Source organism: Schistocerca serialis, chromosome 3, assembly GCF_023864345.2.
Source record: "Schistocerca serialis cubense isolate TAMUIC-IGC-003099 chromosome 3, iqSchSeri2.2, whole genome shotgun sequence".
Classification (NCBI taxonomy): Eukaryota; Metazoa; Arthropoda; class Insecta; order Orthoptera; family Acrididae; genus Schistocerca; species Schistocerca serialis.
Genome location: NC_064640.1, coordinates 816,846,022 through 816,859,143, shown reverse-complemented (window position 1 = coordinate 816,859,143; position 13,122 = coordinate 816,846,022). Strand labels below are relative to the sequence as shown.

General features: G+C 37.7%; 1 protein-coding gene across 1 annotated transcript in view; it reads right to left on the bottom strand.

Annotated features, from left to right (window-relative positions):
• Nucleotides 1-6,370, bottom strand: part of LOC126470701 (heat shock 70 kDa protein 14-like) — a 203,539-nt gene extending 197,169 nt beyond the window's left edge. The window contains exons 1-3 of the mRNA XM_050098702.1: nucleotides 6,180-6,370; nucleotides 5,938-6,018; nucleotides 5,558-5,792 (exon numbers count right to left, since the gene is read on the bottom strand). Of these exons, the coding sequence (XP_049954659.1) occupies nucleotides 5,558-5,792; nucleotides 5,938-6,018; nucleotides 6,180-6,239 (376 nt within the window). The 5' untranslated portion in view covers nucleotides 6,240-6,370. The remainder of the gene's footprint in view (nucleotides 1-5,557; nucleotides 5,793-5,937; nucleotides 6,019-6,179) is intronic.
• Nucleotides 6,371-13,122: the final 6,752 nt, after the last annotated feature.

The following is a 13,122-nucleotide window of genomic DNA, read 5'->3' as shown; positions in this document are numbered from 1 at the left end:
TGTATTTTGCTAGTTTCTGCTCGTTCTAGAAAGAATTTTCTTAAATTGTCTACCTGTCCATAATGTAGGTTTTTTATATCGATAAATCCCCTTCCTCCTTCCTTTCTGATTAATGTGAATCTTTCAGTTGCTGAATGTATGTGATGTATTCTATATTTGTGGCATTGTGATCGTGTAAGTGTATTGAGTGCTTCTAGGTCTGTGTTACTCCATTTCACTACTCCAAATGAGTAGGTAAATATTGGTATAGCATAAGTATTTATAGCTTTTGTCTTGTTTCTTGCTGTCAATTCTGTTTTCAGTATTTTTGTTAGTCTTTGTCTATATTGTTCTTTTAGTTCTTCTTTAATATTTGTATTATCTATTCCTATTTTTGTCTGTATCCTAGATATTTATAGGCATCTGTTTTTTCCATCACTTCTATGCAGTTGCTGTGGTTATCCAATATGTAATCTTCTTGTTTAGTGTGTTTTCCCTTGACAATGCTATTTTTCTTACATTTGTCTGTTCCAAAAGCCATATTTATATCATTGCTGAATACTTCTGTTATCTTTAGTAATTGGGTGAGTTGTTGATTTGTTGCTGCCAGTAGTTTTAGATCATCCATGTATAGCAAATGTGTGATTTTGTGTGGGTATGTTCCAGTAATATTGTATCCATAATTTGTATTATTTAGCATGTTGGATAGTGGGTTCAGAGCAAGGCAGAACCAGAAAGGACTTAATGAGTCTCCTTGGTATATTCCACACTTAATCTGTATTGGCTGTGATGTGATATTATTTGAATTTGTTTGGATATTAAGTGTGGTTTTCCAATTTTTCATTACTATGTTTAGGAACTGTATCAATTTAGGATCTACTTTGTATATTTCCAATATTTGTAGTAACCATGACTGGGGTACACTATCAGAGGCTTTTTGGTAATCAATGTATGCGGAGTGTAGCGACCTATGTTTAGTTTTAGCTTGATATGTCACCTCTGCATCTATTATCAGTTGCTCTTTACATCCTCGTGCTCCTTTGCAACAGCCTTTTTGTTCTTCATTTATAATTTTGTTCTTTGTTGTATGTGGCATTAATTTCTGTGTAATGACTGAAATTAATATTTTGTATATTGTTGGTAGGCATGTTATGGGGCGATATTTACCTGGGTTTGCTGTGTCTGCTTGATCTTTAGGTTTCAGATAAGTTATTCCATGTGCAAGTGTATCAGGGAATGTGTATGGGTCTGCAATATAACTGTTAAATAATTTAGTTAGATGTGAATGTGTTGAGGTGAACTTCTTTAGCCAGAAATTTGCTATTTTATCTTTTCCAGGGGCTTTCCAATTGTGAGTAGAATTAATTGCTTGGGTGACTTCATGTTGCAAAATTATCACTTCAGGCATTTGTGGTATCATCTTGTATGTGTCTGTTTCTGCTTGTATCCACCGTGCATGCCTGTTATGTTGTACCAGGTTTGACCATATGTTGCTCCAGAAGTGTTCCATGTCTGTTATGTTTGGTGGAGTGTCTGTTTTAATGTGTGTGTTATCTATTGTCTGGTAAAATTTCTTTTGGTTTGTGTTGAATGTTTGGTTTTGTTTCCTACTATTTTCACTTTTTTTGTATCTCCTAAGTCGTTTGGCCAATGCTTGTAATTTCTGCTTCTTTTCATCTAATTGCTCTATCGCTTCTTGTTGTGAGATTTTACCTAACCTTTTTCGCTTTTTTTCTGACATTTCATTTCTTATAAATTGTGTTAGCTGTCCGATGTCTTTTCTCAGTTTTTCTATTCTGATCTATAGCCTGTGTTGCCATGCTGGTTTTGTGGGTTTCTTCTGTGTGTTGGTTGGTTCTGATCTCTGCCTAGTGTGTATATTTAGTGTAGTGAGTGCTCCTATATAAACCATTAGTTGTAACTCTTCCATAGTTGTGTTTTCATTTATTTTGTTGTGTATGATTGTGTTGATAGTTTTTATTGCTGTTTCGACTTGTGGGTTATTTGGTGGTCTATGCAAGAATGGTCTAATGTCTGTATTTGTGTCTTTGTATTCTATATATGTCAGCTGAATTTTTTCTTCTATATCTAACATGTGTGTCACTTCGTGTTCTATTTGTGCTTGTTCTGGTGGCTGTCTTAAGATTTAGTTTTCCTCTGATTGTTTAATTGATGCGTGTTGTCCTTTGTTTGTTTGCTCTGGGATGTTTGAGTCCATTACTGTATTTTCTTCTTCTTCTGATTGCACATTATTTTGTTCCAGTATTTGTTGTACTTGTTGTTTGATGTTTTCTAATTCTGACTGGGGTATCCTGTTATTTTTTATTATTACACCGATCTGATCAGCTAGTCGTTGTTCTGTTAAAAATTTTAATTCTGGGCATCTGATTATAAATGTTGTGTATACTTGTGATCTGTATCCAGTTGTGTTGGTTCCTAGGTTTGTTGCCTGGTAATAACAGAGCATGAGGTGTCGATTAACTTCATCTGACCATCTCATCCTCTGTTTTTGTTTTCCTTCTAGGGTGGTTGCAGGAAGCATATCCTGCAAAACACCTCTATTTGGATTTGAATCATTTTCCAGTTGGCTAGCAGTGTCATTACCATTGTGGGCGGGCATAGGGTTCAAGCGTCATCCCCGACCATGACGGCGCTTGTCCGAGGCTTCTTTAGTTCTGTCCTGAACCAACTAATCACACTAAAAGGGGGGTTAGCCCTATTAGTGGTTATTCCTTTTTCATCGCCTTTTACGACTGGCAGAACATACCGGAGGCCTATTCTTTTCCCGGGCCTCCACGGGATTTTTTATTATTATTTCACTGTTAGTTGTCTTTTCAGTGTAAAGAATTACAATAGATAACTCTGGTGCACAAATGAGGTGATATATTATTATTCTGTTACTGTAAATTAAAAACAAACTTCAGTGAAAAGTAAAAAAAGCAGCAAGCAATAATGAGAGACGTTAAGAACTTTGAATATATACCAGTATATGCTGATATAAAACCTCCACAAAGAAAAATTTCATAAAAAAAATAAAAAAATGAAATACAAAGATGGAAACTGCATTTTTAAAACACACACACCTTGCATATAACTGTTTTCCTTGATATCTTGATGCAAAAATGAAATGAGTTCACTTATAGGTGAGAGATATGATTTTTCTCCAAAGCACTTATTGTCATGTTTATAAAACTGTGCACCATGTCTTTGTAATGATAGGACATCTGCCTTAGACGTCACAATGGCAAAGGGTAGCCAAACAGCATCATTCCAACTGGACCATGAAAGGAATTGTGAATCTGTAGGGGGCATATAGTTAATCTCAACATCTTTAAATTCACGTGACTGGTGGAAAATGTGTCTTGTGTACCAGATTTTGTAGAATTTGAAAGCCACATTCTGCTCAACTTGCAATCGTTCCCAAAAAGCATTTTCACGAGTTTCCATAGCAACAGTGCTCCCATTTGCATTCATTGGAAGTCTCTTCATTAGAAAGGTGATAGTAGCAATGACTAGAAATGCTTGTTTCAATTGGGTTTCTGAAACTGTCACTGTGCTGTACTTGTATTTCAAGAAACCTTCATGCAATTTTATGTGAATCTTCTTGTTATGAACCATGGTGGAAGGAGTCTTTAATTCCTTGCACAAAGTCTTGAAATATTATCATTTTCGTAAGATATCACTACTTCTTCTCTGACAATTCCAGGTAACATCTTTTGACCACTCCTGCATTCTGGAGCAGCAATTAAACCATGACTCTCTTTAATTGTTCTTTCTCCAAGTCCGATGTGCTCTAGGACACCAACAGTAGAAGTTACTCTGACAATACTCAATAAAGGTGGAGCAGATAATAAAAACTTGAAACTGTCCATTACGAGCTGAATTCTACATTTCTGAGTTAGGAGTTCCTTATATCGGAAAATTGGCTGCATTGTTCACAGGGCACTCCAGACAATACAGGGTGCTAATATGCTCTGCTTCTTCACAGATCAAGTAACATTAAGGTTTCTCAGAACACAGGTACAGTATAGCAATGACATTTCCAGTAATATGATTGCACCACACATTACTACTCACTGCAATTAACACCTTTATAATAAAGAGACTTCCAACATATAAAAAAGGAGCAGTGTCGCAATGGGAGCTCATGAAATGGTTTGCAGAAAAGGTTGCAAGTCAGGCAGAACATGGCTTTCAAATACAACAAAATCTGGCACACAGGACCCATTTCCCAGGCATCACATGAGTTTAAAGATGTTGAGATTAACTGCATGCCTACTGCTGATTTACAATTCCCTTCATGGCTAGCTTGGAATGATGCTGTTTTGGTCCCCTTATCCAATGCTGCTACATGTCATGCAGATTCCCATCATTACAAAGACACAGTGAGGAGTTGTATAAACATGACAACAAGTGCTTCGGAAAAAAATAATATCTCTCACATTTAAGTGAACTCATTTTGCTTCTGCATCAAGATGTCGAGGAAAACAGTTATATGCAAAGTGGAAGGGTTTTAAAGTTAGTTTCCTTCTTTATATTTGAATTTGTTTATCAAAACGTTCTTTGTAAAATTTTTATATCTGTACATATAAGTACATATTTAAAGTTATTACTGTGTCTCATTACTGCTTACACCATTTCTTATGTTTCATTTAACTTGTCTTTTTAAGTTGCAGTGACAGAATATGGATGTATCACCTCATTTGTGCACCCACATTGTCCCTTAATTCTTTACACAGGAAAGACACTTAACAGAGAAATACAACATACACACTGAGAAAAATGATTCATAACTGTTTTCAGCTCTAAATTGTTTACAGTTCTGACCTACAGGTCAATTTTTCAAGGAATACACGTTTTTATTATTAATGCCCTGTATTCTTTGCAGATAAGATTGCCGACAGATATATAAACATTTCAGCAAAAAATCATATTGTGATTCAATTGTCTATGTACCCCACAGGACTTTGAAATTTGTCAAATTTGCCCTTTTTTGTGATGGAGTCATCTTTAAGTGAAGGTAAGAACTACTAATTTCAATGCCAAAAGCTTGTCATTGTTATTTATACTTAATGCTAGCACTAAAGAGTTATAGTGCGTACGATGAAGTCTGCATTTTTTCCCTCTGTGAAGTTATAATTTGTAAAAAATCACACATGTAAAGCACATCACGAAGAAAGAGCAATTCTCAACTTTATTCATAAAAAACAGAGATGTATCCTACTTTTTATGCAATATATCAACTTAATGACTCACACAGTACATGACTAAAATACTTGATGTCTGTAGGTCACCTCATTACTGAATAGCAAGTGTCTGAGAATACGGAAACCGGTTCCTAATGACTGGGTACCCACCCATGAATCTTCAAACCTGAATTTATCAAAAATGGTAAGAGTTAGAACAGTGCTATTTGGCAGTTTTACTACTGAGACATGTGGGCATCCATGTTCCAAATATGACTAAATTCTGAAATAGCCACATTTTCACCCCCTGTGAGATTACACGGAATGAACCATACTAGCTACTCGTAGGAATATGAGATCGGGGCGATACGCATAAAAACATTTCTACATACCAAACAGCTTTTTGTAAATGCACGTCATGGCTCCTTCTGGGGTATACACAGCAATCTTGTCTTCATCTCGGATTTCATATTTCACGCCTCCTTCAGTCACTATTTTACATTTCACTGACTTGATATGATGCTCAAGTTCGTCGTCAGGAATACTGTCATTTAAGAGTTTCTTATTGCGAACGATTGTACATGTGGCATTTCTAACAAGAGCTGCCTTCGCTGGGAGTCCAACAGTCTGAAACACATTCGATCTCTTAAATTTTGATCACGAAGCGGAATTACGGAACAGTGGTAAACCAACTAAATTAAGAAGTAACAGGCAATTTCAGCTTAGAGGGCACTATTCAAATAAACTGCTGCTTAGTACAAAATTTCCTTACCTCTTCACCGTCTACAAACGCGACTATTGCAGGCATTATTCTGTTGCCACTGTCGTCGGCTATAATATCAACTTTCCCATCCTGAGAAACAAAACGTAAAATAATGTCAAAGTTACATTGATATGATCTTATTAGAACGTTTCTCACGAATACATTCGAGCTAGAAGAATAATCGTTCATGACTTCACTTCTGGCACATTAGAAGTTCTCAGTGAACAACAAATATGAAAAACATTACCAACCTTACAATACGCCAAGCAGGCCGAAGAATTCCCCACGTGAATGCCAAAAACACCAGCCATTTTGCTAGTCTTCGACGACAACAAACCGTACACGATGCGCAAACAACACACTACTGCCGCCAAAATACAAATATTCACGCGTCTTTGTTTTCCTCTGCATAGCGTTCAAAGAAGTATTCTGCTGTCAAAGACGTAATCAAGGATGTTAGAAGGGGAGATATGTCAGTCATAAAAATAAGAAATACGAAAATATTCAGTAATTAGTACGAATTTCATTTTTCCAGATGCCACTAGCGAAATAGCGCATTATTAAAGAAATAAAAATATCAATACTGAATTGTTAATTGAAAACATTTTCATAATAAACAAAAATGAAATTGTGATCCATATTATCTTTCGCGTTTCATGGTGTTTTTTCTGTGTAGCTTAAAAATCTGATATTTGTTAATTGCAATGAGCGCAATTTTCCATCAACTCGTTTAGTATAATTAATTGTGTAAAGGAACGTCTGTCGGTAATAACGCGGATAAGTCAAGGCTGTGCATAAATGAGCCAAAATCGTTTTGCCTATTTATTTGTTATCATCTCACCAAAATTAAAGAACAAAAGAGTGGGATCATGTAGAAATGTGTAATGAAATAAGTCGAATATTTCCATATATGACAGACTTAATTAGTATTTGCATTTGTAATGGGTGAATTTTTCCCTGTGAACTGTTGTGATACCTGCGTATTACGAACGCGAGATCATTTTACTTTGCGTTCGTCTTTAGTATCCGAAAGATTTCCAGCTCCTGCTGGGTGATAAATTAGTGTTGTAGAAGCTGTTTAAAGTCGTAGCAAACACCGCAGTACCTTGATCTCTGTTGTTAAACACTATTTGTATGTAATTTCGTCAGTGTCATTCCAACCCATCTTATCGTGCTTTAATAATTGAGACATGGATGTAAGAACATACTAGCAGTGCGGGACTGCATGAAACAAATACTGCACTGTATGACCATAACGAATGTTCCTGATGCGTTGCTACATTCTCTTTCCACCTTTAAAACTCTGCAGCAAAAGTTAAAAGTGTGTGAATCACATACACAGAAAGCTTATGTGGCACTGGCAACAATAAAATAATTTGGCTTCTACAGAACTTCAGCCTAAATTTGTATTGTCTCATGCATACGTATCTTTCACCTAGACAATGGTACCATATTCTTTAAGGTCTTCCTTTTTTTTCTAGTTGTGTTACAAAAAATGCCGCAACACTCCGGTCACAATTTTCAGTTTTTACGTTTTCTCGCAAGGAGTCAATTTCTTCCTAGGCTATTCGCCTAAATAATTCACTGAAAATACTTCACAACCCACGTTATCGCACTAACTACAGAAACTCAAAACTACTTTAGCACGATGACAACCCAAACTCAAATGAACACAATGTTACCCGTTAAACTGAGCACGTCTATTTTTACCAGCAGAGGGCACCAGCAAATATAACAACATGGAGCCTAGAAACACAACCAACTCAAAAACTCCACATCGTCGTGACGTCACACACCACAATACCATTACGTCACGGGTCAAAGCAGACGGGTGGAATCGGACGCTTCCGTTGATCCAGCCAGAAGGCATAAACAAAACAAAAAAAAAACTTCTTTAGGTTGGCCATTGCCACTGCTTGTTCTGTCATTGCGCATTCAAGAACGTAATTATGAAATTAATTTCACTGACGAAAGTGCCAATGATAATGTGTGAGGTGGTGATGGTTGGTACAATTTTAACTAAAATCTATAATACAAGCGTAAATTTCCTATCCAATCCTTATAAAAGTATATTTATATATTCTGTGTGTGGTATATTTTGAGTTATTTAGTTTCAATGTCAAGTAGTAAGGGGTACCCTTTACTACTTGAAATTAGTACAGTTACTAAGCGCACCTCCTTCCGCATGGAAAGAAACCTGATAGTTTCATTATATTGCACTCATAAATAAAAATGGAAGTGGCACATATACACACTTTCATGTTATTCTATGGAAGTCTCTAGGAGACAACACATTTAAGTTAAGAAAGGTTCCTCTACACCCAGGATCACCTTGACTGCTGGCTGGTGACAGTCTGGGATAGGAAGGGAAAAGATTAATTGGAGGATGTGAAGTCATACTGCATATTAATGCAAGGGCCTACTAAATTAATTTTCTGGTGGTAAGTCCATTGCTCTATATAGATTAGAATCACAAGTCTAGTAAATTTTAGTTTCAGTTTGCAGGCCTGTAATTTCCACAGGGTTCTCATATACATCTACATCTACATCCATACTCCGCAAGCCATCTGACAGTGTATGGCAGAGATCGGTAGCTGTTCATCTCTTACCGAGATGATTGAACATAGAAAATGTGGCAGAAATCAGATATGTTTAACTTGAAAGGATTGCTTTGTGTTGTTTACATAGAAAGATCCACTAATGTCCTTTTTCATTACATTCCTCACAGAATCAAGCAAATACTTCCCGCCTTCCTCCCCTCATCTGATCTAATCCTCTGGAAACTGATTTACTTGAATGTCAAACATTGCTCACATTGAAGCTACCACATTGGAAACAGCTGCTGACATTTCAGGTAATGTAATGTAATGTATTAAGTGCTCTAGGTTGCTGTATGTGTATCCATCCATGCAAAAGTAGATACATCCAAAAATAATTTAGTCTTCCTCTGATAACTAAATTATAACTGGGAATTCACACACAATGTTCTACAGAGAACTTTAAAGCGTGACTAACAAGCTATATCTTTGTGGTTTATATGTCCCAAGTTCTTATTTTTGTATGTGCTGGCAGTTTATTGTGACAACAGAAATACCACCCTGTAATTTGTATATGGTTAGGAAATCGGTGTATTTACGCATCGTAATGTGCTGTGATTGTATATCTCACATTGTACCTGAATTTTATTGTAAATGACTAATACATTTTTTAAATGCATGACATGGAGCTATCTATCGTTCAATGCACTACAAGTTTCAGCATTATTTATTCACCACTTAAATGTCATAGGAATAAGAACAATCTACATGAAGATTACCTACCAGCTGTCCACCTGGATGAATGGCCACTACCAAACTATAGCCAAGAGGAAAGTAGACCACCCTGTGGCACAACATGCAGCTGAACACAACATGCCTGATTTCAATGGCTGCTTCACCAACCAAGCCATCCACCACCAGCTTTTCTCAACTGCACAGATGGGAGTTACCCTTACAACACATTCTGTGATCCTGTAATTATCCCGGACTCAACCTATGGTAACATACTGTCCCCACACCCTCCACCCAACATTTCCCACCCTCTCTGTCCTATTACCTCCTCCCCATTCTCATCGCCTACACTCTTTTTTTGTCATCCTCTGCTAATGCACCTGCCCATCTTTCTCTGCTCCTCTCCTTTTTCATTCCATTTTCCCCAATTCCCTGCTCCACAACCTCCTGACGCTGTGCCTGATAGCGTTCTAGTACCTGCACACCTCGCAAGATGACACTCCTTTCTTCCCTAACCTATACACTGTTAGCACTTCCCCTTCCCTCACCCCATTCAAATTACTGCTTCTATCTCACAGTATAGTTGCACTCCAGCCTGTGCTGCCAGAGTTGGCAGTCAGGAAACGATGGAGAGGCTTCGTCCTGCCATAGCCCTAACAGTTCACAACCCCACAACAGACCACAGCAGACCACCCACCCCACTGCCGCCCCACACCAAACCCAGGTTTATTGTGCAGTTCAGCCCCCATTTGACCCCCCCCCCCCCCCTGGGGAACATCTCATACCAGACAAGTCTAAACCCCAAATGTTTGCGTGGTAGAGTAATTATGGTTTACGTGTACATGGAGACAGAATTTGACATAGTGTGACTGAGGTGGAATAAGGGGAACCAGCCCTCAATCGCTGAGGCTTCCCACTCGGGAAACAGCGCATTAGACTGCACGGATATCTGGGCGGGCTATGCGTGAGGTGTGCTTGCTTGTAGTAATGAATGGTGTGTGTTACTCTTTTTCCAATTGACTGTGGCCGAAGGCTTATGTGTAAGTGTCTTTTAATTGGGCCTATCTGCAACTTAGCAGGTTATCTGTATGGCAAGTAGTAATCTATCTTTTCTGCTCTGTTAAAAGTACCAAATACATAATGTAAAAAGGAAAAGATGGAAAAGGTTTCACACAAAGATGAAAGTTCCAGGTATTGAAAATGAGATCTTTTTATCAAAACAAAGTTATTTATCAAAATGCAAGTATAGCTACAGGTCTCTGATTGTCAACAAAAATTCAGTCTTTGAAGCAATCAAACTATGTGTGTATCTGAAGTACAAAACATAAAAGGTGCTACTGAAGTAATTTCATTCTTCTATAATATTGTTAAAAAAATACAGATTATTGGCACTACTGATATATCTAATAGATTAATGTGCACATCACAACAAGCAAAGTTTGATTACTGCACTATGCTTTAAAGAGAACAAAATGTGTGTGCATTATTTATCAAAATATTTAAAGATCCATTGTATAAATTACGAAACACATGTAACATTACTGTTGACCTAACTTTCAGCTTATAAGTGCACTCGCCAATGACTGAAAAATGCTGTCACTCTGTTCAAACTACATGACACCTCAATGAAACAACATTGATACACCTTCATACAGATTGGAAATGAGGGTTGATATGCTTTGAACTATCCATTTTCAGCTATTTTAGAAAGTCACCCAGGCATTATAGTGCATCCATGCTAAGTTATTAACTTTATCTTGTATTACAAAATGTTCTTGATTTTCTGCTGACATTGCTAACTTATGCTATTACATAGTGGAGACTACAAGAATCTTTGATGAAATAACATGCTGAACAGTAGACTGTGACTGCCACAACCTTAATTATGGTGACTGCCATGGTTGATACTACTGAGCGTAATGATGGTCATTTGACATGGTGACTACCATTACCCTGAATGTATGATGGGTACTGTTAGGGTATGAGGCTACTTGGCACTTTGCCCCTATACAGGGTGTTACAAAAAGGTACGGTCAAACTTTCAGGAAACATTCCTCACACACAAATAAAGAAAAGATTTTATGTGGACATGTGTCCGGAAACGGTTAATTTCCATGTTAGATCTCATTTTAGTTTCTTCCACCTATGCTCAATGGAGCACGTTATCATGATTTCATACGGGATACTCTACCTGTGCTGCTAGAACATGCGCCTTTACAAGTACGACACAACATGTGGTTCATGCACGATGGAGCTCCTGCACATTTCAGATGAAGTATAAGACCGCTTCTCAGCAATGGATTCGGTGACCGATGGATTGGTAGAGGCTGACCAATTACATGGCCTCCATGCTGTCCTGACCTCAACCCTCTTGACATTCATTAATGGGGGCATTTGAAAGCTCTTGTCTACACAACCCCAGTACCAAATGTAGAGACTCTTCGTGCTCGTATTGTGGATGGCTGTGATACAATACACCATTCTCCAGGGCTGTATCGGTGCATCAGGGATTCCATGCGACGGAGGGTGGATGCATGTATCCATGCTAACGGAGGACATTTTGAACATTTCCTGTAACAAGGTGTTTGAAGTCACGCTGGTACATTCTGTTGCTGTGTGTTTCCATTCCATGATTAATGTGATTTGAAGAGAAGTAATAAAATGAGCTCTAACATGGAAAGTAAGCGTTTCCGGACACATGTCCACATAACATATTTTCTTTCTTTGTGTGTGAGGAATGTTTCCTGAAAGTTTGGCCGTATCTTTTTGTAATACCCTGTATGTCACCATGATACAGCAAAATTGTAACCAATTCTCCCATTTTACATACAGTTATAGATAAAAAACGAGCTCCTGGCCAGGCCGTGAATGCCAAAGGGCTATCCACTGGCCACCGTGTCATCCTCTGCATTGCAGTGTCAAGCAGATGTGTTATTGAGGGACATGTGATCAGCACACTGCTATCTTGGCCTTTTGGCAGATTTTCTGGACAGTGGAGCCACTACTAGTCAGTCAAGTAGCTCCTCAGTTGCAATCACAAGGCTGAGTACATCCCATACCAGTCCTCCACCAAGGAAAAATCCTTGGCAGTATGGAGGACTTGAACCCAGGTCCTCCGTGTGCCAACCATTTATGCTGACCAGTCACTTATGTAGGCAGACAGTTATAGATTAGGCAAAAATGTAATTGTACAAATTGCCCCATACATTGTCATTGGTACACGAAATTATAACAAACTGCCCCAATACACCTCGTGTTTCACAAAACTAACAAATTGTATCGTACGTCATCATTGTGACATGAAATTGTAACAAATTGCACCATATGTTGCTAACTAAGAATATGTATAAATGACATCAGCATAAATGACAATGTATGAAACAATTTCTTAGCAGTTTGTGTAACAATGACAATGAAAAGGGCTGTCTACTACAGTTTTGTGCAAGAATGTTGATGTATGTGGCTATTTTTGATAATTTTGTGTAAGAGTTGTGATATCTTGCACTTTCGTGCAACAACGTAGATGTATGGGGCAATTTGTTACAATTTTGTAAAGTAGTGCTGATGAATGGACCCATTTTTTTAAATTTTGTTTGGTGTTTGGGATACTATTTAAGATCCAGATCCAATAGCTGATACTCACTGTTGGGTTATAGCCACATGTGTCAACTTCTGCTGTTAGAATACTATTTGAGACCCAGCTGCTGACACTCACTGTCAGGTTATGCCACATACACTACAAGCTTTTGGTATTAGAATACAGTTTTGAGATCCAGTAGCTGAGACCAACTGACAGGGCATTATTGTTTTAATTGTTGAGTAAAATCGTACATTAAAAGTAATGGTAGTTGTACTGATCAGGATAATAGCAATCATCATGTAAACTTACTATCATGACACCAGTAGTATCCAACATGCGTTTCAG